The sequence below is a fragment of the Symsagittifera roscoffensis genome, chromosome 10, assembly GCF_963678635.1.
Source record: "Symsagittifera roscoffensis chromosome 10, txSymRosc1.1, whole genome shotgun sequence".
In the NCBI taxonomy this organism is placed as follows: Eukaryota; Metazoa; Xenacoelomorpha; order Acoela; family Convolutidae; genus Symsagittifera; species Symsagittifera roscoffensis.
Window position 1 is genome coordinate 37,830,634 of NC_087071.1, and position 22,797 is coordinate 37,853,430.

The window sequence follows — 22,797 nt, forward strand, 5'->3', positions numbered from 1 at the left end:
TTCTCCAATTCATCAGCAACCAATTTTTCTCAACTCAGGAAAAAAATTTTGATAAATTTTAATGTCGTTCGAAACAGGACTGTAAGGGCTTTAAAATATTATTATTCAAATTCATTTAATTCGTTTTGATGATTTTTTATAGTTTTGCGTGGAAAAAAAAAGAACCAAAAAATAAACACACCAGAATACAAATTTCCTCCACATTCTTTAAATGGTCGGAACACCTCTAAATGGTCGGAACAAACTCTTTTTTGAGTTTATCCTGAAATTCCGAAATGAGTTTTTTGCTATTCTGGCTGTGGTCTGGTCAAAAGTTCCTGTGTCAAAGCTTTCGTCGTACAAAAAAAGAACGGTGAGACTCAACATTGGTATTCCAGACCGTTGATAATTTGAATAGGCCGTTCCAGACCATCAAGACTCATGAAAAGATTTTCATCTATGATCATATGAAACCGGTGTAGCCTTTCCTCTCATCTGAAAATCCTCGACGTTGTCAGAATTTTCAGGTCGCGACGTTGATACAAGAAAAGAATGGCGGCGCGAGTTAAGAAAAGGCTGAAGGCGCGAATGTTGCGCAACATCAATAGCGGATTAAGGAGGGGGGCGGATGCTTTTTTCAGGGATTCGACCCCTTGCCTACCCGAGTCGAGATTTTTCACCTAATTTGAAGCAAGATTTGAGCGGTTTGAGCGGTTTTTTTAGACAATTACGCTCAAAATCTTGCTTCAAAATGAGCGGTTTGAGCGGTTTTTGAACAGTTTAACTAAAAAAAACCGCTCAAAAACCGCGCAAGATTTGAACGGTTTTGAGCGGTTTATCTAAAAAAAAAACGCTCAAAAACCGCGCAAGATTTAATAATAAAAATTCGACCACAGTGGAATTCGAACCCGTTAGGCTATGCGGACTTGCTGGAAGTGTAATATTCGCTGTATTTGTTCTACTGACAAAGTAATCAAAACTGCTTGTAGCTCTTAAGCAGGCGAACTACAACGGTTAACAGTAAAAGAGCCACACAGCCAGTCGATCCAGAAACACCGGCATAGACTCAACTGCAGCCGCATTGGTCAGCAACAGAGTAACTAACAGAAGATTGTAACTAACTTTCTCGTCTAACTTTCTGTAACTAACTTTCTGAGTAACCAACTCTCTCGTCAGAGGAGCCACGAGATATCACTTGAAGGATCGTGGTGTCGAGAGATAAGAGACCCAAAGTGAGCCCAGAAGCGAGACCTCAAATTAAACCGATAAACGTGAGGGGGTTACGTCGTGGGTTGGGGGGGTACGTTGGGAGGGGGGGTACGTTGGTGGGGGGTTTGTTGGATGTTGGATACGTTGAGGGGGTACGTTGGGGGAGGGAGTACGTTCCAAAAAAACCGCCCAAACCGCTCAAACCGCTCAAATCTTGCTGGAAAACCGCTCAAACCGCTCAAATCTCGAGCGGTTTTTGAGCGGGATCTCGACCCGGGTACCCAAAGGGTCCCCCCTTTGTACTATTTTGAGATATCCATTTTTGGCTGATTGACCTTAAAACTTTTCTAAAGGCGCCTTAACAAAGTTCGATCCGGGTTCGAACATTCGCAGCGACCGGTTTGGCCTAGTTTTAATTAGTGAGTTAAAAGCATTTTTTTGGAATTAAATACAATAGTTTCTTAAACAACTATTTAAGACACGATTAGCCCAACGTTTTTTTTTTTGATCAACTAACAATAGACATTGAACGCAAAAATAGGAATTTTGTTTTTTAACTGCAATTTATATAAAAGTTTTTTTTTCGATTTTGTTACGAAAAAATGAGAAGCACCAATTCGAGGTTTACTTCCATTGCCGTTCCATTATGTGTTCACATTTAATATCCTTTGCTGTAATCGACAATCAGCGCTGGACTTTTTCCTTCTTTTATCAACTGAAGATTCTGAACAAAATTTTCCAAAGCTGGCACATAATACATTTCGTCAATGGAGCCATTTGAGCTGTGGGGAGTTATCGTTACACTGGGATGATCCCACAATTTGCTGGTTTGAGGCAGTGGCTCGGTCTCGAATACGTCTAGAATAGCTTGTCTGATCCAGCCCTTGTCCAGGGCTTCCAATATTGAATCCTCGTCTAGAAAAAAATGGTTTTACGAGGAGGAATTGAGGTGACCAATGGTAAATAGGGTGAATGTTTCCATTATTTTAGCAGTGGCTAGTTTCTTTGCAAAGAGCACAGGATGTTAAGACCTGCCAATAAGCCAAAAAGCGTTCAAATTAGACTAAATTTTTTTTTAAATTAGACTAGAACTTTTGACGCTTGTATACCTTTGACGCTTGTATAAAACCAGCCAAAGTGTAAACTAGCTACCATACAAACTAGCAATTGTTATATACGAACTGTTATATAATTATGAAACAAATTTGAAAGCAGGGGCGTATTTAAGGGGAGGTGCAGGCGGATTCGACCCCTCACCAACCACAGGGCCCCCACCCCTTGGTATTATTTTATGACATCCTTTGGCGCCAATATATAATGATTTTGAAGGGAAGCGCGCGCCGCAGAAACATGATTTTTTGGTCATAATTTTCCAAAAAGCGCCGAAAAAGCATTTTGACAAGTTTTCTTCCAAAGTTTTGCTTGCTGCGCAGCAAAAAATGTCAAATTACGGCCTATATAGTGGTCTGCTAAAGCACTCCGTGATCTAATTTTCCTTGACCTTAAAAAACATCGACAAAAATTTTTTATAGAAAAAAATATTAAGCCACCCTCCTTCGAGAAATTCTTTGAGATCCGCCCTGTTCGAAAGTTACGCAATTTAAGTTTGATTCATCTGACATATTTTTTCTGCTGGCCTAAATACTTTGCTCATTTTTGGTTAGTTTTTAATTCGGCTGGTTTTTATTTCGGCTGGTTTTTTTCGGCTGGTTTGTTTACACTCACCTATGACAGACCCCCTGCCTACATTGATGAATACTGGACTGTTCGCAGCAGCCACTTCCAGAGTGCCAGAGGACAGTAGGTCAACAGTGTGGGGGGTGTGTGGCAGGGAGTTCACTAGGAAGTCACTCTGACGCAACACAGACTCAACATCTCCAGTGTAAATTTGGGCGAAGTTCTGAAATTCAACAAAACAATTTAGCTTTCAATTTAAAAACTGTTTTCATAAAGTTCACTTTGAAATAAAAAAGTGAAAACGTTAAAACATAAAACACTATTTTTTTGTTAAAAGTAGGTAGACTTCTTTTTATCAAAGTCTTCCTTTTGTATAGCGGTGTACGGGGTAAAACTTCAATTTTTTTTATATTTTGTTTTGTTTATTTTTTATATAAAACTTACATGCGTATACTTGGACTACTTTATCCTAATTTGCTTTAGACAAATGAAAAAAATCTACACAAATTTCTCGAAGACACACATCTCCACAAATTTCTTGAGATCTACTAAACAATTCCCCCCCCCCTTCAAGAATGGTCAGCAATTGTTATAAGTAGAATAAGTTGTCGAGTTTCCACCAATCAGACTGCAGCAAAATTTGCTTTTTAAATAGAACGCTATGGAGGTAATTTACTGTTTTATTTGCATTGGTGGCAAATCACTAGTAGATACCAAAGGGAGGGCGACTATTAGGTAGATCCAAATCTCGAAAGCTAGAGATGTCGGCACAGCGGAAAATCCACAGGAGAAGTGGTTGAAGTTACTGGAAGGGAGGCGTTACCTTCATAATTTTCCTCCGACTTTCTCCAGGTTCAAAGACGTTTTTTGTCAGTCTCTTTTTGTCAAGTTTTTTCCAAGCTCTTTTTTTTATATTTTGTTTTTTTTTAGACTTTTAGTCTTTTTTCTTTATTTTGAGCCTGTTCATCTACATTTATTATTTCCAATATACAATGGGTTTCCGGGATCGTTTTGCCGGATCGTTCTTGTTTTTTTTCAGTTGTAAGATCAGGTACCGCGACAACTCGCAATTCAAGGAAACTCGCAAAATTTGATCATCGGGGAACCGAAAACTCGCCAACTTTGATGATTCACCTATAAGTTTCGGTAAATTTCGATTAAAGGCAGCCGGTGGTGACTGCGGTGTCATACAGTTTAATACCAGCCAATTTAACACCGTATATTTCAACACCTGGTCATTTCACTACTAAACATTTTAAACCCACAACAATTTGACTCCAACTTTTCATACTAACATCTTACACTTTAACACCGTACATTTCAACACCATTTCGCTACTAAAATTAATACTTGATGATTTCGTTATCTTAGCTCTTATCGCACCAAAGTTAGTTCTGCAATTAACGCCCGCATCATTCTGAAAAACTTGGTTTGTTTTAGTCATTCATGCTAAAATGAGGCTTCGTAAATCACTTAAGACTCTGATGGACAAGTTCATAGTTTATTTTCGATTAGAAGTTTTGCTAAACCATATGTATACTACAAAACCTGCTGGTGTTAATTCATAACAATTTGACACAATATCAAACACATAAATGTCGAGCATCTGCCGCTACAGAAAATAACGAATAGCAGCATAAGGAGACATTTCGCGTGGAGAGCATAATCATGACATTTCAGTGGAAAAATCAGATGCCCGAAATGTCAAGAAGCATTTAAAAGATCTCAGCGAGAGATTTACACCAACTGACGCAAATTTTAGTTAGATTTCGAGCAAGCTGCTCTTCGGTCCTTCCAAAAAACAAACAGCGAAGATCTTTTTTTGGATGTTTTGTCCATCACTCTCCAGAGTTTTTTTGAGAAAAATAGATGAGTTGAGCCTGAGGGTGAACTACGAACCAATTTACGACAATTTAGCGCTGGTCCTAAAAATGCTGTCTTGCCTTGCATTTGAAAAACAAGAAAAGATTGGCGATTCTTGATCGAAAACTCAGAATGTATGCGAAAGAAATTGTTACGAAACCGATGAAAAACAGAAAAAATGACGAGTTGTGTCTTTACTTCAACTATTCTTATATAAAAGGCGTGGTGCCAAACTGTGAAGTTTTATTCCCACCCTCCCGTTGACACCAGCAAGATGCGGCCGTAAATCAGGTTGCTAGAACAACATAGGATGGAATTTTGGCATCTATTCTTATTTCAGCGGAGCGCACCCAAAAATGTGAAAAGACGTGAGCAGTCTGCATAAAAACGCCTCCGTACAAAATCAAAACTTTGATGATGCATCGAGTGGCCATAAAATCAAAAAAAAAAGAAAAACTACCGCGTATTAAAAAAAACTGATTTTTGTTTCAGAGCGTTATCTAGTTTTTGTCGACTTTGTCTTGTTTTTGTTTATTCTTTTGTATTATTGAAATTCAAATTTCAATTAAATTTAAAATTTTGTCAGCTTTTTTGAAAAAAAAAAACAATTCCTTGCATACTCCCCAAGCGTAACTAAACGCAAGAACTTGAATCGCGCACTAGCATTTTAATCCCAGGACAACCGCACTTATTTTCTGGTCGCTAGGTTGGGACTAGGGACTGGCAAACCATCTATTTTTCGTTTATTTATCAACAGTTTGGAAAAAGCTGACAAAGCGATCAGATTCAGGGTTTAAGTTTGAGAATGGCTTTGGTATTGGTTAAACCTTTTTTAATTTCTTTACCGGATGAAACTGTCAGCAAATTGGGCCATACTAGTCAAAAGTTGTCTTACTGTTCACGGGCCTTTGAAGTTCATTTTAACTATTGCTTGTTTTTAGTTCAATTTGGAACAATTCAATGAAAATATTGGCAGGGCCATTTTGTTTTGTTTTGGAACGATTCATTGAAATTATGGCAAGGTCATTTCTGCTCAAAATTTATGCGAATTATGTAGTGCAAAATTATCTGGCTTTAAATAGCAAAATTTTCTCTCATTTTTTTTTGTTTCGTCAAGTCTCCTTTGAAGTAAGGTTTTTCTATTTAAAACGGTCTTAAGTTATTGCATTGACTTTAAAATGTAGCGATAGGAAATTGGTAAGGCAACAGAAGTAGGATGTGAAGTTGTATGGTGTTAAGTCGCTAGAAATAAAAAAAGGGGAACCTTCAAAAGGGGAGAAATTAAAAAAAAGTTTTAACCAACGCTAAAAACCTAAAAATCAAAAATTTCTACCAATAACTTAAACCAATAACCTGATCGTTTTGTCAATTTTTTTGAACTGTTGGCACAAAAACGCTAAACTAAAGGGTTTGCCAGCCCATTGCCCTAACCTAACAAGCGAAAATAAGGGCGATTGTCCTGTGATTAAATTACTAGTGCACGAGTCAAGTTCATCCAATTAGTTACCTTTCCGGGAGTCTATTGCGGCGATAGTATATTGCGAGTTGTCTTTTTGAACGAGTTGTCTTTTACACGTGTTGTCATTTAAAACAAGTTATTAATAACTCGAGTTATGTTTTAATGAGAGTTGTCTCATTAATTAAGTTGTCTTTTAAATTGTTATGTCTTTCAAATTGAGTTATCTATTAATGCGAGTTATCTTTTGTTGTGAGTTATCTTTTGTAGCGAGTTGTCGGATTACGACATCACACCTGTTTCGCTGTGGTTGAGGCCGAGTAACCGATGCAGCGCATGCCCAGTCGTTTACAGGCTGCAGCCACTTCACCGCCTATATCCCCCACTCCCAGAAAGCCCACAGTAACTTCCTCTATCGGCCTAAAAACTCAATATCATCATAATAAATTCGTTTTCAAGAAAGCAGCAGACTCGATTATTTTATTTACGCAAGTCATAGCAACGAATTTTAAAAAATGACATCTTGGAAGAGTACCAAAAAAATATTGAGTGGTATCAATCAAATTTCACCTTAAGTTTCTGTTTTGCCTTTCTGCATTTTAAGTATTATGTCAGCTTGTTTTTGAGCAGTTTTTGAAAGAATTGGCGGAACTCTTGGAAACTCGTGGAGATAATTACGTACCGAACGCTGATTTGCTGAATGAAATGGCGGCAAATAATAATCATGTGTTAAACGGTTGCTATTCAAAAGTAATACAGACTTTTTTGAACACTCGAAGAAGCAAAAATTTTGAGTTTTTTTTTGCTGATTTTGTTCTTCGGGATAACTTTTTCCATTTCTCTAGTATCGGGCTCTGCGATATAGTTGTAGTAGAAGTAGCGATATGAATTATTCCCAACCGAGCAATGACCATCATAGTCGCAATAATGTTAGAACATTAAGCAAACCTTTAAAATAGTCGAATTACCGTGTTTTTATTGTTTTCTCTCGAAAATTAAAGTTTTTATTTTTTGGGTCCCCTGTAATAAAAAAAAGTTTTGACGTCGAATATGGTTTTAGATGCCGCCACTTCCCTTCCACTCCTTTTCTCTTTGAAGTTGTGAGTATTGAGGGAGTCTATGATAATAAGAGAACATATGAGCGAGACAGTAGGCTGCCATAGGTCGGGCCAGGCTAGTTCTAGTCACCAGTGGCATGTCATCCCCTCGCATCCTCACAAACTCCTGGGAAAAGAATAGGGACCATTTAAACACATATTTACTCCCTCTATGCTACCGAGTAAAGAATCTGTAAAAATTTAATCCGATGATCCAGCAATGCAAATTCTAATAATAGTGACAAACGTCTCACCCCTCTGTAACAAGGAGGAAGATTTAGATTTAGACTGCGATGGAAAACTATAAGCAAAAGATTTGTTCGAATACTTACAACAGACATTTGAGTTTATATATAACTCTCATTTAGGTAGTGATAATTTGTATCCGATTTTTATTTCAAGAAAATGTTTTAAAATTTGTCAACGCTCAAATTTGATATTTTGCAGCTTGACATTTGGTTTCTTTACATTTTGTTTCTTAAAAGGAAGGCAAACTCCGCCATCGAAAGCAAAAGTGTAATTACCACGAAAAACATGATTAAGTTTTTGTTTCGAAAGTGAATTTTGAAAATATATTAAAATTATTCTGAGACTATGAGAGGAAATTTGAGAATATATTGAATTTATTCTGAAATCATGGGAGATGATTTTCAAAATGAAAGCAATTTTTAATATTTCGCAATTTTCATTGGAAGTGTCAATTTTTCCTTGAACCTAATTCTACTCAATAGCCGTTGGTCGTTAAAGGGCACTCGGAACATTCAGACCATCGCCCTGATACGGGCAGGCAGCTTTGTTTCTGTAGGAATCGAAAGAATGTTTTTTTTTGAAAAATTTGTCAATTCTTTCTGTTTCCTTGCGCTGAATTTTTTTTTTGTAACTTCTGTTTTTTTTTAATCTAATTTTCTTCAACGGAACGTTTAAATTTTAAGAAAAAGAGATGATCATAAATAAATATTCTAAAGAAGTAAAGCATTTCAACTTATTGAACTAGTATTTTTTTAAAAATTTTACTCGAAATCATTGACCCTTTTCAGCTGTTTATTGGTTATGTTCGCACAGGTTGACCATCCCACGAGTACCACCCTAACTCAAGATCTTTTTTAAAAACTCTGAAACAGGCGACTTACATAAAAAAAACAATGAACCTAATCCGAAGTGTCAAAAATTTTTTCAAAGTGTCTTTTTACCGTAGTTATTGTTTAAGTCAATTTTGGAAATAGCTTGTGGATTTTCAGATGTTTTATTCAAAAAATTTTAAAAAATAAATACAAAAACAAAAAAAAATCATTTTTTCTGAAAAAAAGTATTTTGTATTTGACCTATAAGGTTCTTGAATTGTTATCTGGGACAGCGTGAAATTTTTTCTTATTGTAAAGAACAATTAAAAAAAAGTTAAGACAAATTTTTGTTTAAAAAAATCTTGTCTTAGTTTTTTTTTTCGTAAAAAAGTTGCTATCTACAACCTTTTTTATACTAAGGTATCCACAGAGTAAACTTGTAACAACCTTAGAACCTAATTTTTTAAATCTAACCTAAATTTTAAAGTTCCTTCGCGCACTGACAAAAATGGTTTTGGAATAATTTCAAACCGATTGTACATCAATCCAAAATAAAAACGTACAATTTTGGGAACTGAAATGGTTTTCAAATCGATTTAAACCGATCTTATTGGAAATTTTTGGATCAGTTTGAGTGTCTAAAAACCTATTTAAGGGCGTTATAAATCAGATTTTGAGCTCAGATACATGCAATTAGTTCGTAGAAAATCATCAATGCAAAAACCTATGTAATGAATTTAAAAAATGGTCAAAATATATCAGTTTTTGAGCACAAAAACTTTCTATAAAATAATCAATGGCAGCCAGATTCAGCAAAATTTTATAATACAATTGATAAAAATGATCCACATAAAACAGATGGCACTTTGAATCATTCCAAACTGGAAAGAAACTTGAACATACAAAAACATTTGATCATTTTTCATGTTACAGACGTTGTGGATGAAAAAATAAAAATTGATTGGCAATGAATAAATGCAAAACAAACAAGAAATGGAAAATATGAAATGGAAAATATATATTGTTTTAAATCAAATGGAAAATATATGTTGTTTTAAATCAAATTAAATCGATATAAATTCCTTTAAATCCGCTAAAAACGAAATAAAAATAGAAAAAAGGATTTGAGTTGATTAAAAATTGATTTGGATCGATTTTTTTCTACAGGGACTTGTGATCAATTTAAATCAATTTTAATTGATCCAAATCAACTTTACTTTTAATTGATCCAAATCTATTTGATCTTCATATTTTTCATGCTAAAATTAATAACAATTGTAGTTCCTGTGAATCGCTGAGGAGCTATGAGTAGGCCTTAACAGTCCTGTCGAGGATAGGCCATTTGTATTATCTCCCCACATTCCAGACAGATTTATTTTGCTGAGCGTAGCTGTTTTTTGCGACTCAAGGCCGTTTTTTTGCGTCTAGAACTTTTTATGTGGTACCACTATTGCAGCCAAATTTGTCCACCTGAAGCTGGAGGTGAAGTGAGAGCTTGTCCTCACACACTATCATTGCCATGGCATGGGATCGAATACATGCTCTGACGATTTCAGAGCGAACGCCTTACCACTGTGCTAAGTGCCTCCAATTTAATATATATTCTTTTTTTCAAGCTAAAAACGATATTAATCCATTTTTGTCAGTGCGGTTTGCTTGATACTAGTTTGTTCATTTTTGCCGTTAAACATAAAGGCACGACGAATTTTGCTTAAAAGTTAGCATCAAGCTTATCTGATAAGAACTATATCCAGGAACATCCATCCCAACTCATATGTTATTTATCTAATGTTTGTTTTGTTGTGTGTCTGAAGTTTTCATCATGTCCAATTAAAAAAATATCAAGAAATACCTTGAAGTGCTCGTTTTCCATTAGTTTGTTCACTCCTGAAGTTGAGCTGTGTATCCATTGCACGTTACTTCCAATCAACTGCCCTGCAAACTCCGCAACTTCGGTGCCGTCCGCTACCAAAATCTCACTTGAAGCAAATGCACTGCGGACTAATGTAGAACCACCAGAGCTTAACATGCCGAAAAGGGAGATTTTTCCTTCTTAGTAAGTTGAATAAAGTTTTACAAATTTCGTTGAAATCGATAACGAGACATTGTTTTCCATTCATGTATACAAAAATCGGAATTTGAATCGGACGCATGAAAACGGACCTGTAGATTGTTCTACATCTTTCAGTCGGTGGTTGGAGATTTGAGATTTGAGATTCGAGATTAATTATGATCGATGCTCGGTGCCTGAGGCTGAAAAAAGATTTTCAATCCCAGAAAAATAATGTTTATCTTAAAATACCTTATTCCTGTTTAGTTAAATGCATTCCTAAATTTTTTTAGTAAAATTAAGGTTAAGTTAAGGTAAATTACCTTAATTCAGTTAAGGTAAATTTTACCCTAACAATTTTTTAAGGTAAAGTTAAGGTAATGTTAGGGTAAATTTTACCTTAATTTTTTTTTTACCTTAACTCATTTAGAGTAATTTTACCTTAACATTTTTTTGAGTGTAAGTTCTCAACCATATGGACTCAACGATATCTTTCAGCGTCGGGCTGAACATTTAGTATATTGGATTATAAAAGGTCTATTACATAAAATTGTGTCTATGTGATGTTAAGACGATTTAATTACAAGGGAAAGTAGCAACATACAAGCTGTTCAGCTCATCACGGCGAACGGCTGAAAGTGTTTCTTCGTCAAATCCTAATTTTATTGTTCTTAATTACTTTTTGATAACCTGAAGTAGAAAAAATCTCTGTGTAACCCGGGTTGTTTCAAGTCCAAAAACTGGATCTTATATTCTGGACAGACTCTGTCAAGTAATTTTTTTCTAGCTTGTGGGTAGTTGACAAAAGAATTGCACACACAAAGTATTGATCGGAGATTACGGAGCATGTTTATGTTAAGAACAATTTCTGCTTAACAATTTCTTGTCATAATTATAAGAAACTGGCTTTCCGTTAATCGCTGTTAAGAAAATCGAAAGGTTAATCGAAAGGTTATCTCTTGTTTGAATACTATTGAATCAAGGTTAAAGCTTTATGGTAAAATTTTCAGAATGAAGTCAGCGTCAAAATTAGGTTCTATTATCGAAATGACCCCATGAAATTAAATCGCAATTGATCAATCGAAACTCGATTTATGTGTTTCGATTATCAGTTTTGATTGGTATTACTGGTAAATATAACTAACTTGAATCGAATGAACAATCTGGTTTAATTTACAATTTCTATTTAAAATGCAAACTTATATATGTTCCGACTGCGTTTTAAGGCTTATGGAGCAGTAATTACAAAAATATTATTAACATATTAAATGTAATAAAATAAAACGAACGTTTTATGTGTGTTGTTTCTCTCGCTAGCTCTTTGGTAGTTGCATGAATCGATTGACTTTAATCTGAACACAGAGAAAAACGTTGACTTTCTTTATCTTACGTGCTGGCTATACCGCCTCATTAGACCAGCCTGAGAGCGTTTTAAAACTCAGCTTTGAGAGTTCCGCCTTGAGAAATACATACCATAGAGTAAAGTTTATTAGTAGTAAGTAGCTCGGTATTCACTAATCAAAACGATAGTAAAAAGGAAAGTAAACGGCCGAGACCATATGATAAGCTCGAATCTTTAAAAAGATTAGAAGTGAAATTTGTAAGACGGTACCAAAAATGATAACCCTGCCCTTATCCCCAATGGAAACAAAGGAAGCCAACTGTTCGTAACCAACTGTACGGATTGAACATAGATTTGATAGTTAAACTACTAATAGAAAATCAACAAGACTAAAGAAATCTAGTCCCGAAGGAAATCGGCAGTAATAAGAATGCGACGCGGAAACAACGTCTCCTGAAACGTGTGGTTGAACGGGACATTTACTTAGCTCCCCAGTGGTGTTTTTTGCTTTTTTTTGCAATCAGATAGCTGATAGATAAACTACGCGTCCCTGATAGCTAGAGGGAAGTGTTTGAAATTGAGTTAAAGTGAGAATTTCAAAAACTTGAAATGCGGTAGCTACATTTAGAAAAGACCTCTCTCAAGACTCAGGAGGCCGGAACGCTGACGCGATAATCAAATGAAGTCCTTGAGAAGTCGCTAAGATAAACATAACTTGGATTAGAGGTGAAATTGGACTTGATATTTGCACAACATAGTTAGAAAAACCTAAAACGAACTTGGCATTCTTAACTAGTGTTGCCAGGGGAAACATCCGACTAGGATTTTGCGCAAGGGTACCAGGACTTGTAGGGACGATCATAACTATAACTAAAGTTTAACTAGACAATAGCGAAAGGTGTTAAGGCTTGCATATCCTGAGGGAGAGCGATTAGAGCTGTGTTGAAGTATAGTCGGTTCTCAAAGTTAGTTAGAGAACAAGTTACGCTAAGAGAGCGAACAGTGTGGTTAGTTACAGAACAGCTCGACACTTATGAGGGCAGTGATTCTCCCAAGTGTATGAGAGTAATGTGTTAAGTTTTTGACTTCTCAAGAGTCAGAGATATTTGATTGAGCTATTGAGGATAGCAAAAATGTAGAGAGTTATTTAGTGTTAACGGGATGTTGAATTGTAATCACAGACTCTTTTGTTTTGCCTAATTATTCCATTATTTTTAGGCCACTTAGAGTTCTCAGTTTTTGGGCCTTCTTTTTTGAAATTAATTTCATTTGGAAATTTTTGCGAGCAATACAGCCAAAAGGGGTCAAACAACATAGTACAGTACAGAATAGGTGCCACCAAAATAACCCTCTCGTGATTGATTTTGGATTCCAAGGGACCGCTTTACGGTGCCGTTAAATAAGAGAGAGAACGGAACTAGAGAAGCAATCCCCTGAATATACATATTTTTTTGTATAAATAGCTTGTTTTACAATTTGGGTATCAACACGTTTCAATTTGATGTGCTTCTCTTACCAAAACTTCATGGGAATCGTACGCGGCACTATATATGGCGCTATACCAAATAGAAATTTTCTATCAAACAAATTTGTTATGACGTCCTTTGAAAAATATTCCCTAATAAAAAATGTGCAATCATATTTCGGACCATTTATGAAATTTGCGTCCATTTAACGATTTCATTTGTCTGCAACCGTTTTTTGCTTGTATGGAACCATATATGACTCGAGGTACCGGTTCACATTGTGGTCAAACCGGGTTCATAGAAGTATCGGAAAAACAATAGTAAGAAAACAATCCTGATGAAGCAAATTTTGCATTGCAGATGCTAATCAAAAAGTTGCATGTCATCTCTTTGCAACATAAAATGCGTTCGTTCTTCTGCCATCTCACTTTCATCGTGAGTTAGTTCATTAGCAGATGTTTATAAAAATCAAAGGTCAGCTCCGCGACATTTAAAACACAATCTAAGATAAAAAGTGAGTATAGGTTTTACATCAAACAGCTGTATTTATGTAAGACACTTTTTGTTCGATATTGGAAGAGATTTTTTTGGATGTTTTGTGTTCCAAATCAATACTGAGAGGGCTTCACTCTTTTGGCCAGATAATGTCTCCTAGTTTTTTTCTGCGTGACCTCTAAAACTGCTGGGAAATGTTGACTTCACTCCCAGCCTTACGCATTATCCATCATTTGGATCTTCTGACTTTTTAGTACATGACTTGTTTTTTCTTTTAAGTCGCAAAAAATTTATCCAGGAATCGGAAAATTTACCATACAAAACTGATAACCTTTGCCAAATGAAAAAATTGTGTACTCTTTGTTAACCTTGGCCATTTACTGACTTAAAACCAGAAGTAAACCAATCTAAGACTAATCCACCAAAAAAAATCTGTAAAATTTTAAAACATTTCCACATTTAGGTTTGGTTCATTGAATTTTCAGCTAAAAACTATACTATTTTAGTTTCACGTTTCAGAAAAAGGGAGAAGGAACGAAGAACACGAACCAATTGGCATGGAAGGCGGAAGTCCGAACCAGAACTTTCAGACCACTTACAATGCTGCCTACACGAATCCATCTCCGACTGGATCTCCAGGAACGACCTTTTTCAAAATATAGACACTATCGAACATACCCCTCCCCTGCCCATTACAACTAAACAAACACAGCGTTATCCGGTCGGATATAAATAACCGAACCGTGGGTATAACACACAGATACAGAATTTGCTTAACAAAAATTTTATACCGTCTCAGTTTTTTAATTTCTCTCTACGTTTTTAAACAAAACTTTTTTAACTCCCTCATGAAAAGATTATTAGTGACTTGAAACTCAATTTTTTTATGCTGCAGGTAGACCATCAGCTAAAATTTTTGCTTTAAACATTTTTATTTCTTAATTTTACTACCCGTGAACACCCGTAATTTAACTACACCTTATTGTCAACATTTCTATTTGGCCAAAAGGTTTCCATGTTGTCCTCAAAAACTAAAAAAATCTCATTTTTGCGTTTATACTGGAGAAAAAAAAGTAACTCAACTTGATAATTCAGAAACAGAAAAATTGTGAATTCAGAAAAAAATTTAAAAAACTCAAAAATTTGATCTTACTCCCAAAAGTACTCATTTTTCAAGCTGTCATTTGAAACTCAGTTGCTCATTTTTTGGATCATATGCTGAAAACAATAGTTTGATTTGACCTTAGTCCTTATTCTTGAAGTGCAAATTTTTGTTCACATACATGGTCCGATGTAAGTGAAAACCACTCGTTACACCACCACACCGCAAAATGGATAAATGGATGCTGAGTTCAGGTGGAAGGGGGGAGGGGAGGGAGTGAGTTTTTTTTGCTGTATACTTTTCAATCAGTTTTGACCTATCCCAAAGATTGTTCCAAAGCAGACCTTTACAAATACATAGTTCATGGGTGAAGCTCACATCTTTTCTTTTGAACAAAATATCCAAAACTGCCCAAAAACATACAATTGAGAATGAAGTCGGATCAAAGTTTCCGAAGTTAATTTGTTTTTCAAAACTGTAGGTCCATTTGCCCCTCCCCGACCGCCCAATAGTCCCAACAGGGTCCTACCGACAAGTGGGCAACCAAACAAGAGTGGGGCACTCTTTGAGCCTCCAAAAAACTCACCAAACAGAGCAGGGTTCAGCAATTGAATTCAAGCAGATTAAAGTAAAACAAAACTAGCCAATTGAAACGATCGAAGTAAAGATGAAAAAATTATGGGAAAAGCAACTAAGTTTGCTTCAAAATATTACGTTTTTGGTAGGATGGGGGATAAGGGTAAGATTATTTGACATACGACAACTACAAAAAGACTGCTTGCGAAAAATATAACTCGCAATTTTTAAGGAAAGCAACCCGCACTGTAGTTTCATGGAAAATATTCAACTAATGCATTTTTGTTGTCAGTGTCTATACAATTACAAAAAATAATTATAAACTATTAGAAATGAATTATAATGACGCTATTTTTCTGAGGAATAAAATCTTTTTAAATCGATTGTTGTCAATTGTAATAAATTTTTTTGGAAAAGAAAAAAGTTTAGGTAAAGTAATCGATTTTTTTGTTGTCGTTTTTTTCACGAAAATATCAGTCAATTTTAAATTTAATTTTTGAGTTCATTTTATTAAGTTTTGCTTTCGTTTTTGTGCCGCGCACCCCCATCCCACCGTTCAACGACATCCTTCCCACGCATATGCACAACCTCATCAACTCTACCTCCATTGTGTAATCTACTCTTTTCGACCATTTATCCACGAGGGAAAGGGCCAACATGCGAGCTGTAGAGCTCATCACGGCGAACCGCGGTTGTGCCCCTGCTTAAGAACTACATGCAATTTTTTTGGTTATTTTTCTGGACTGGGTAATGTTGCCGCAATCTCAAGCAACGAGCACTTGGTAAGATTAACTTTGTGAATAACGTGGGGCAAGATGGTTGTTTTGTCGAAAGAACAAAACTATTAGGTCCATTTATCCACGAAGGGAAGGACCAACATACGAGCTGTACAGCTCATCACGGCGAACCACTGTTGTGCACCTGCTTAAGAACTACATGCAATTTTTTTGGTTATTTTTCTGGACTGGGTAATGTTGCCTCAATCTCAAGCAACGAGCACTTGGTAAGATTAACTTTGTGAATAACGTGGGGCAAGATGGTTGTTTTGTCGAAAGAACAAAACTATTAGGTCCATTTGTCCACGAAGGGAAGGACCAACATACGAGCTGTACAGCTCATCACGGCGAACCACTGTTGTGCCCCTGCTTAAGAACTACATGCAATTTTTATGGTTATTTTCTGGACTGGGTAATGTTGCCTCAATCTCAAGCAACGAGCACTTGGTAAGATTAACTTTGTGAATAACGTGGGGCAAGATGGTTGTTTTGTCGAAAGAAAAATACTATTAGGTCCATTTATCCACGAAGGGAAGGACCAACATACGAGCTGTACAGCTCATCACGGCGAACCACTGTTGTGCACCTGCTTAAGAACTACATGCAATTTTTTTGGTTATTTTTCTGGACTGGGTAATGTTGCCTCAATCTCAAGCAACGAGCACTTGGTAAGCTTAACTTTGTTAATAACGTGGGGCAAGATGGTTGTTTTGCCGAAAGAACAAAACTATTAGGTCCATTTATCCACGAAGGGAAGGACCAACATACGAGCTGTACAGCTCATCACGGCGAATCACTGTTGTGCCCCTGCTTAAGAACTACATGCAATTTTTATGGTTATTTTCAGGACTGGGTAATGTTGCCTCAATCTCAAGCAACGAGCACTTGGTAAGATTAACTTTGTGAATAACGTGGGGCAAGATGGTTGTTTTGTCGAAAGAACAAAACTATTAGGTCCATTTATCCACGAAGGGAAGGACCAACATACGAGCTGTACAGCTCATCACGGCGAACCACTGTTGTGCACCTGCTTAAGAACTACATGCAATTTTTTTGGTTATTTTTCTGGACTGGGTAATGTTGCCTCAATCTCAAGCAACGAGCACTTGGTAAGATTAACTTTGTGAATAACGTGGGGCAAGATGGTTGTTTTGTCGAAAGAACAAAACTATTAGGTCCATTTATCCACGAAGGGAAGGACCAACATACGAGCTGTACAGCTCATCACGGCGAACCACTGTTGTGCACCTGCTTAAGAACTACATGCAATTTTTTTGGTTATTTTTCTGGACTGGGTAATGTTGCCTCAATCTCAAGCAACGAGCACTTGGTAAGATTAACTTTGTGAATAACGTGGGGCAAGATGGTTGTTTTGTCGAAAGAAAAATACTATTAGGTCCATTTATCCACGAAGGGAAGGACCAACATACGAGCTGTACAGCTCATCACGGCGAACCACTGTTGTGCACCTGCTTAAGAACTACATGCAATTTTTTTGGTTATTTTTCTGGACTGGGTAATGTTGCCTCAATCTCAAGCAACGAGCACTTGGTAAGACTAACTTTGTGAATAACGTGGGGCAAGATGGTTGTTTTGTCGAAAGAACAAAACTATTAGGTCCATTTATCCACGAAGGGAAGGACCAACATACGAGCTGTACAGCTCATCACGGCGAACCACTGTTGTGCCCCTGCTTAAGAACTACATGCAATTTTTATGGTTATTTTCTGGACTGGGTAATGTTGCCTCAATCTCAAGCAACGAGCACTTGGTAAGATTAACTTTGTGAATAACGTGGGGCAAGATGGTTGTTTTGTCGAAAGAACAAAACTATTAGGTCCATTTATCCACGAAGGGAAGGACCAACATACGAGCTGTACAGCTCATCACGGCGAACCACTGTTGTGCACCTGCTTAAGAACTACATGCAATTTTTTTGGTTATTTTTCTGGACTGGGTAAGTTGCCTCAATCTCAAGCAACGAGCACTTGGTAAGTCTAACTTTGTGAATAACGTGGGGCAAGATGGTTGTTTTGTCGAAAGAACAAAACTATTAGGTCCATTTATCCACGAAGGGAAGGACCAACATACGAGCTGTACAGCTCATCACGGCGAACCACTGTTGTGCACCTGCTTAAGAACTACATGCAATTTTTTGGTTATTTTTCTGGACTGGGTAATGTTGCCTCAATCTCAAGCAACGAGCACTTGGTAAGATTAACTTTGTGAATAACGTGGGGCAAGATGGTTGTTTTGTCGAAAGAACAAAACTATTAGGTCTATTTATCCACGAAGGGAAGGACCAACATACGAGCTGTACAGCTCATCACGGCGAATCACTGTTGTGCCCCTGCTTAAGAACTACATGCAATTTTTATGGTTATTTTCTGGACTGGGTAATGTTGCCTCAATCTCAAGCAACGAGCACTTGGTAAGATTAACTTTGTGAATAACGTGGGGCAAGATGGTTGTTTTGTCGAAAGAACAAAACTATTAGGTCCATTTATCCACGAAGGGAAGGATCAACATACGAGCTGTACAGCTCATCACGGCGAACCACTGTTGTGCACCTGCTTAAGAACTACATGCAATTTTTTTGGTTATTTTTCTGGACTGGGTAATGTTGCCTCAATCTCAAGCAACGAGCACTTGGTAAGATAAACTTTGTGAATAACGTGGGGCAAGATGGTTGTTTTGTCGAAAGAACAAAACTATTAGGTCCATTTGTCCACGAAGGGAAGGACCAACATACGAGCTGTACAGCTCATCACGGCGAACCACTGTTGTGCCCCTGCTTAAGAACTACATGCAATTTTTATGGTTATTTTCTGGACTGGGTAATGTTGCCTCAATCTCAAGCAACGAGCACTTGGTAAGATTAACTTTGTGAATAACGTGGGGCAAGATGGTTGTTTTGTCGAAAGAACAAAACTATTAGGTCTATTTATCCACGAAGGGAAGGACCAACATACGAGCTGTACAGCTCATCACGGCGAACCACTGTTGTGCCCCTGCTTAAGAACTACATGCAATTTTTATGGTTATTTTCTGGACTGGGTAATGTTGCCTCAATCTCAAGCAACGAGCACTTGGTAAGATTAACTTTGTGAATAACGTGGGGCAAGATGGTTGTTTTGTCGAAAGAACAAAACTATTAGGTCCATTTATCCACGAAGGGAAGGACCAACATACGAGTTGTACAGCTCATCACGGCGAACCACTGTTGTGCACCTGCTTAAGAACTACATGCAATTTTTTTGGTTATTTTTCTGGACTGGGTAATGTTGCCTCAATCTCAAGCAACGAGCACTTGGTAAGATTAACTTTGTGAACAACGTGGGGCAAGATGGTTGTTTTGTCGAAAGAACAAAACTATTAGGTCCATTTGTCCACGAAGGGAAGGACCAACATACGAGCTGTACAGCTCATCACGGCGAACCACTGTTGTGCCCCTGCTTAAGAACTACATGCAATTTTTATGGTTATTTTCTGGACTGGGTAATGTTGCCTCAATCTCAAGCAACGAGCACTTGGTGAGATTAACTTTGCGAATAACATGGGGCAAGATGGTTGTTTTGTCGAAAGAAAAATACTATTAGGTCCATTTATCCACGAAGGGAAGGACCAACATACGCGCTGTACAGCTCATCACGGCGAACCGCTGTTGTGCCCCTGCTTAAGAACTACATTCAATTTTTTTGGTTATTTTTCTGGGCTGGATAATGTTGCCTCACCCTCAAGCAAAAACGAGCACGGATCATGGTGGGCCTCGAACATCCGACCTTACGATTGATAGGTGGAGACGTAACCACTTCAAAACCGCTCCACTAACCTCAACCTACCATACTCACACACACCTGGGACGTTAGAGTTTTTTACTCCAACAATGTTTCCTCCTAATAACTTCCATGGCTCGCTTTCCTCCCCCCAAACTTGACTTAAACATGATTTTTACTCCCACCCTAACCGGAAATATTACACCATTACCTTATATACCCCATCTAACATGCGGGTGAACAGGAAGGGCGGTGAAAAATAGGCGTGAACAGTGGCAGAATGAGAACGTGGGGTGGAGGGGCGGGGGCGATTGGGGCTTGCGGAAGAGGGTGTGAGGCTGTTGAAGGGGGGTCAAAAAAGGTTTTGTAAGTATGGGTAGAAACCCAACGCTGGGGGAGCTGCGCACAAGGTCTCTAGCTTTTGTAGAAAACTGCAAATAGTAGAATGAACATTTTACATATACAAAAAAAAACAATAGACTATCATGAATTTTAAGAGCCAGAAAACAATTGAATTAAATGACAGCTAAAATGGATTATAATCAATTATAAAGAATTTTTGATTATAATAGATACTCGACTAAAATACACAAAAGGCCACTTCTAATGGTTGAATGGGTCATGACAATTGATTATATGGGCTAATAGTTTTACCGTTATATCTTTATTAAAATCGATTACTTAATCGGGTTAACCTCCACAGACCAAAAATGCTTATTATATTATTCCATAAATTAAGTCAATGAAAAATTACGAGTCAGACAAAGGTCATACGATTTGCTAAAATGGAGTAATCGAATTTTCAAACATTTTTTTTGTTTTGGTATACATTTCGGTGTATCGTCACAAATAAAAAAGGAAAATTTTGTCAATAAAAAAGCCGCTCATACAATTTCGATAAATGGAAATTCAATGATTAGCATTTTCTGATGGCGGCAGCAACAATTTTTTAAATTTTTGCATAATAACGTAGTCCTTAATACGCAAAATTTGATTTTTCTCCCATTTCGCAGGATAGTTTTTCAAAACCCTCAAACGTCTTTTTATTTTGAATGGCATGTTTTTGTATGCCTTGATCAAAGCATGATTATTTAAAAATTCAAAGTTAAAAAAATCATCTTTCAAATTTCTTGTTGAAATTTAACAAATAATACTATTCAGGCCATTTCCGGGGCATTGCAATTGCGACGCGATCAAACCTGTGGTGACTTTACTTTCAATTAACCAAGGTTTTTGCCTTATGCGTTCGGTTTCGAACACAAACAAAAAAACTTTGAGAAATTTTTTTTAAATCAAATTTTTTGGTTTATGGAAAAATGCTAGTCATACAGTTTCCATAAATGAAAAATCAAAAACCATAGACTTTTCATGCAATTTTCTGTTTTTATGGAATTACAGGAAAAGTGTATGATTAGCATTTTTCCATACATGAAAGATGCATGACTAGCATTTTTGGTCAACCCGGTTCCCATGAAATTTTAGTGCAGGGACATCACGTGACAAAAAAATTAGTAATTGGGGTACTATCTTCAGCAACAGTCTATATCAGTGGGGAAAGATGATTTACACGCGTTATAGCAGTTTTGCTAAGCAGCTTCAATGTAGCAGAGCAAGCGGTCGTTACTTACCAATAGCATTCGCTACTTGCAATAAGTCGAGTTGCAAGCTTTGCGAAAAGCCACCTTCCTTAAATTGTGCCAGTTGGCTTTTGCTTCGAAGTGTCACAGTAACAAATTGAATCAATCAGAAAATAAAAAAAAATTTAAGTACCTGAAATACTTTGTATGTAATCTAATTTCTGAACAGAATTTTTTTTTTGAAATGTTTAAATAAAGCAGAGGTTTTCCTTAACTTTTGTTTGTTTCTTATTCTAATTCTGATATGAAATTAGCTAATTCTAGGCTGTTTCTACCTAGAAAAAAGTCTCCTGGTGGTCCTCGAACCCCTGCCCCTCTGATTTCTAGACGATTGCTCTATCCACTAGGCTAGATTTCCTGATGAAGCTTCATAGTTTTAGCAAAATAATACTTGTTATAACAAGTGTAAGTTTGCATTGTATTGCTACTGTTATTATGTTTAGTCGAAGCATTTTTATCTCGTTGCGGTTGAGCAGTGAATTGATTTCAGTTTATTTTTTTCCAGAAAATGTTTATTTCTAAACTAGAAGAGAAAAAGATCACTTCTGCACGGAAAATACGAGAAAACTAGGCTAGATAATCTACACAAAACTTTATCTAGAAAAACAGCCTCCATTGGGTACGGGTAGTTGAAAACTGAATAAAGGTCCACTGTCCATTTACTCGCTGAACTTAGTCCGTTTAACAGAAAATGCGAGCAGGTTTTTTTGAAACTTCTTTTTCTTCAAACTGTTTTTTGTTTCTTTGAGATACTTTATAGCGACTGTAAGAAAATCCATAATTATTCAGTAGTAGTTCGTTAGTAGTTTTTTTTTCAGCATTAATTAGTTTCATTTAATTTTCTAGATAAATCAGTTTTTCCTTAAAATAAAAGCTTAAGCAAAATTTTGAATCACCTTAAAACACTAAAAGAGTCAGCCGTTCACATAATAAAATCAACGAAAAAAAAACCATTTAAAAAATGAAAACTAAGATGAGGGTAAAATGAGGACTGGGGGGTGTAAATCATAAATCATAAACCCCCTCCCCCAAAGTCTACCAATAATAATTTAAAGTCTACTAATAACCCCCCATTAAGGGTAAACAGGGAGGGGGAAACGGGGTATATAAGACAAAAAGTATATAAATTGAAAAGTGAATTGTAACATTTTATGAAACCTAATACGTAGCAACTGCACCAAACGGGAAACGCGATGAATTTCATGACTAACCTCTCGAAAAAATCCATTATGATT

The 22,797-nt window shown here is 36.7% G+C and overlaps 1 protein-coding gene across 2 annotated transcripts; it reads right to left on the reverse strand.

Annotated features, from left to right (window-relative positions):
• Positions 1-1,682: 1,682 nt before the first annotated feature.
• Positions 1,683-11,734, reverse strand: LOC134855294 (glyoxylate/hydroxypyruvate reductase A-like). Of its 2 annotated transcripts, none has more exons than XM_063871778.1 (7): positions 11,682-11,734; positions 10,195-10,595; positions 7,259-7,408; positions 6,867-6,880; positions 6,481-6,604; positions 2,914-3,088; positions 1,683-2,103 (listed from the first exon to the last, which is right to left on the reverse strand). In XM_063871778.1, the coding sequence occupies exons 2-7, from the start codon at positions 10,369-10,371 to the stop codon at positions 1,847-1,849; spliced, it is 897 nt and encodes a 298-aa protein (XP_063727848.1). In that variant the 5' UTR covers positions 10,372-10,595; positions 11,682-11,734; the 3' UTR covers positions 1,683-1,846. The 2 variants fall into 2 exon arrangements, with proteins under 2 accessions (XP_063727848.1, XP_063727847.1); XM_063871777.1 differs by having other exon boundaries at positions 10,195-10,363; positions 11,110-11,733.
• Positions 11,735-22,797: the final 11,063 nt, after the last annotated feature.